Source organism: Streptopelia decaocto (genome assembly GCF_964273445.1).
Source record: "Streptopelia decaocto genome assembly, chromosome: 2".
Taxonomy (NCBI): domain Eukaryota; kingdom Metazoa; phylum Chordata; class Aves; order Columbiformes; family Columbidae; genus Streptopelia; species Streptopelia decaocto.
This window is the reverse complement of record NC_138655.1, coordinates 36,995,725-36,999,856: the sequence shown is the minus strand read 5'-3', so window position 1 is coordinate 36,999,856 and position 4,132 is coordinate 36,995,725. Positions and strand designations below refer to the sequence as shown.

At 40.6% G+C, this 4,132-nt stretch overlaps 1 protein-coding gene across 7 annotated transcripts in view; it reads right to left on the bottom strand.

Moving 5' to 3' along the window:
- Positions 1-1,692: 1,692 nt before the first annotated feature.
- The window catches only part of PDE7A (phosphodiesterase 7A), a 78,785-nt gene continuing 76,345 nt past the window's right edge, over positions 1,693-4,132 (bottom strand). For 6 of the 7 annotated variants that reach the window (XM_082043880.1, XM_082043877.1, XM_082043879.1 and 3 more), the window contains one exon: positions 1,693-3,869. In XM_082043880.1, coding sequence (XP_081900006.1) covers positions 3,658-3,869 — 212 coding nt within the window. In that variant the 3' untranslated portion in view covers positions 1,693-3,657. The remainder of the gene's footprint in view (positions 3,870-4,132) is intronic. The other variant, XR_014183178.1, reaches the window with a different exon arrangement.

Below are 4,132 nucleotides of genomic sequence, written 5' to 3'. Positions count from 1 at the left end.
GGATTGGGTGTGTGATTTGTGGTACTCTACAAATGATAACAGCCATATAAAGTAGTTTACATTTATCTTATAGTGACTACAAATCAATGTCATGATAACTTACTTGCATCTTCTCCAGGACTGGAATGCTCATTCTGCTGTGCAGCAGGAATAACACTAGAATTAGTCACAGAACAGCACAGCACTGTTAATTTGGTTAGATTAAAAATAAATTATCAGGAACCAGTGTGAAGCGTAGGAATCACCACAAACTGAGCAGGAAAGTTCCCCCATCCCCTAGTACAGGGGGGTTCCCCTGACAGTCCATTGGTGAGACAACCAGCCCCCTCCCAAAGGGCCACAGCTGCAGAAGAGCTGGCCCAGGAACCCTCCGCTGAAATCCTCATCTTCTCTCAGAGACAAAACCTCTGCTCAAAGTGTTTCAACTTACTTCCTTTCAACTCTGACATTTGCAGTAACTAACTGAACTGAGTTACATTAACTGTAAAATTCAGGACTTCACTGATGTATTAAACAACTAAACATTTACAGTTTGAACTGCTGCTGCGAGGTGCGGGTATTCAGCACCCCCGAAATACAACATGTAGCAAGCGTTATTGGTCGTGTAAAATTATGATAAATGTCACCTGCACAAGAAAATCACAAAGCTGCTGTCAAATAATTTATTTCATACTTTTCTGTATCTTAATTTGTATCTTCCTACTTGAAATAGTCTACACATACAACACCACTGCCCACAGAAAAATACTTGAAGCAGGAGTTGCTCAAACTAGGGGTGTTCACGTATGTGGACACAGACCTCAGACGTAACCAAAGGCTGGTGTGTGTGTGTCTGTGTTAGCAGAGAACACGGCCCGCGGGGAGCAGGTCTGTGCAGCGCTCTGACATCTATGGTGGGGATGTGGCCTCTGTCCCAGACACAGTTCTGGACTCAGGTTTTTTTTCAGTTCACATGTGAGTAGCTGCCATGTACACTGATAGATGGGATTAGAACCAGTCTATGTAAATCCAGTCTGGTAGGAAGAGACAGAAACCCATTTCCAGGAAAGATGGCTCAGAACAGTTATTCATGTTTCCCATGTCAACAAGCTGTACTCTTTCCTCTTGGAGCAGATCAACCTTGCTGACAGCAAGACTGCACAAAGTTCAAAAAGCACAGGTTACTAATAAATATATTCAAATATTACTATACACATATTTGTGAATTAATTAGCTTAAATTTTCATTAAAATGCATATTAAAATATGCTTTTAAATAGCCCATAACTAGCACCAAAATTCATATTGCTGTTGAGATCCTTTAAATCAAGTCACATTTCTTTAAAACATGTGAGTCATGGAAGACATCATCAGATACCAATTTCAGTGGTTGTTCTGAAAAGAGCTGCAGGTTTGGAATATGCTTTATTCAGAAACGAAGAGGAATCAACACTTTTCCACAAGTAACCCTACAAATCTGTGCAGTCTCTCTGTAGTAAGTTGCTCACACGCAGCTGTTACCTCTTTGTCCTGACAGCTCCAAACACCCCTGGCAAGCATCACCCTTTCCACCGACAAGCTGCTAAAATAAGGGTTTTCTGTTAGGGCACGTGATAACGGAGGCTCATTACTCACATCTGATCCTTCCCTGTTGAAGTCGGATAATGGTGAGAACTTGCACTGACAGCAAAGGAAGTTCACGCGGGTTCAAAAAAAAGGTTTCATTACAAATTTATTTCTTTAAACATGGCCACTTTGAGATTAATGATACTACTTCAGGGAACATGAACGAATAATAAACAACTCAATTTTAGAAGGGAAACAATCAGGTAAATGAGGATTTGCTTTTCAAACAGTAAAAGGCCAGGCTCCAAGAGGCCATCAATTTTGGCATATGAGGACTAAGTATTTTTCAAATCCAAAAGTTGGCTTAGTCTGACAGTGGAAGCCGACTGCAACCTTAGCTACCTTTCCATAACGCTGAAATCGGTCGTAACTTAAATGTACAGGAGCATAATGTGAAAAGACTTTTTTTTTATTAATTAAAAGTTAACAGCAACAGGCACATATTAAAATGAATATGGCAAAGCCTTTACAAATGGCTTTACGCTGAAGCTCTCTCCCAAAAATGGCTGTTGCAACAAACTGTAAACAGAATTAATAAACAGTCTTTTACAATAATAACAGGGAAATACAAATAAACTAAAAGAAAGCACCAGTTTCTCAAACTAGATTACAGTTGTGCTTACTGTACTTAAAACAATGTAAAACAAATTACAAAAATGGAATGTTGTAAGTTTAAAATTAGTCCTTTAATTTTGTCCTAAAAAACATTTTCTCCTTTTCCCATCAAAAACCCATTAGTGGGTAATGTTTCAGTAGAGGGAGGAATACGTAAACAATGCACTTTTTCATTATTATTTTTCAAATCAAAAACAAATTTGGTCACTTAGCTTTGTGCATAGTTTAAGGCATCTGTAGCAATTTGTTACAGTTTCCTCCCCAATGTGGCTGTTCATGAAATTGTCACATTCTAAAGAATAAATTAAAAAAAACCAAAACAAAACAAAAACAAAACACAACAAAAAACGAACAGAAAAATGTTGCCGTTCAAACCCTTCCCGATACCCTCCCACCCTCCCCCGTCCCAAACATACTCACGCACCCACACATACACACACGCTGCAGCGAAAGGGGCATTTGTACCCTTGTTCTGAAGGACACGCTTCCCATCCCACTTTATTTCAGATTGGCAAATACCCTGAGCTGATTTATGGTGTTTTAGACATTCCACCTTTTTCTTGCATGTGCAGTTCAAGTGTACAATAGTGAAAACAACATGCGATGTTTCCACTGCAGGATCGCAATGCAGTTCAGACGCTTCCCCCCACCCCCACCCCTTCCCTTCCCAAATTCAGAAGTGTTTTCTGCCGTTAAAAAATTGCATTCCCATACAGCACTGGAGTAAAGCTTGGCTGTGCTCTATGATGAATGCTCAGTTCCCAGTGCACAAACAAAATTATGGCAAATGGGAGGCTTTTCTGGCATCCAAAGAAACAAGAGCTGCAGTCTCGGATTTGATCTTTTTCTTTTAAAAAAGAAAAATAAACAAAAAACAACCAACGAGTTAGTGGTTCCTTCACAGCCATGCGCAAAGGTTTTAAGTCTAGAACCAATAGTTTCAGAGTCCATTTGTAAACATCAAGTCTTGCCAGAGGCAGCAGAGGATGGGCACTTCACATTTCCGTATTAAAACAGGGGCTGAGTGGAAGGTATGTGTTGGACACGTTTATGCAAGTCTTGCTAAATTCCAAGGAAGTGGAACAATCCATCTCAAGTCTCAGATTTGAAGACCGTATTCCGAATTTTGCCAACAAACCAAAGCCGTGTGGCACAAGGAAGCTCCGTGCTGTTCCTCCAAGGCTCAGTCACTGCTGTGCTTTGCATATTCAAGGTTCCGAACAAAAACCAACTGAGGCGTAGGCATATTGCTCTGTGGTCAGATCTCGCAGTTTAAAAAAATTCTGGATCAAATGGTCTGTGTCAAAGGAAAACTTGGAAATAAATAATGCTGGCATCGTTTTACCATTTTACCAAAACCTTGGGCAGGCAAGTTCTCTCTTTTAATCAAACTGTGCAGATACCAAGAGAAGAGGCAGTTTTGTCGTGAAGACTGAGGTCAGGACAATCGAGGTTCCTGAGGTAATATGTCTGAGTCCATTTCCTCAAAAGCGGGGTCGGCGTCGTCACCGCTGCCGCACTGTTCCCTCTGCACCCCCTTCCAGCTGGCCTTGTTCAGTCCCAGGTGGCCAAGCATCGTCTGCGACAGCCGCGTGTTGGAAAAACGGGCCCACTCCCCAAACAGTGGTTCCACTAAGTAGGTCATAAAACCTTGGAAAACAAGCACACGCATAGAAGTGAAAAAAAAAAACACCCTCAAACGAAATATTTAAAATCAAATTTAGTAGCGAAAATAAACAACGCGTATGACTATCCTCAACACGTCAGACTGTTCTTCTCCAACGTGCACTTCAAAACTCATTTTGATATTTAGGGCATCTTTACAAAAAAACCTCTCAAAATGTAAGAGATTTTCCTTGTCAGCCAAAACAACAGCATTATATTGGGTTACAAACTAATCTTGTGTTCACAAC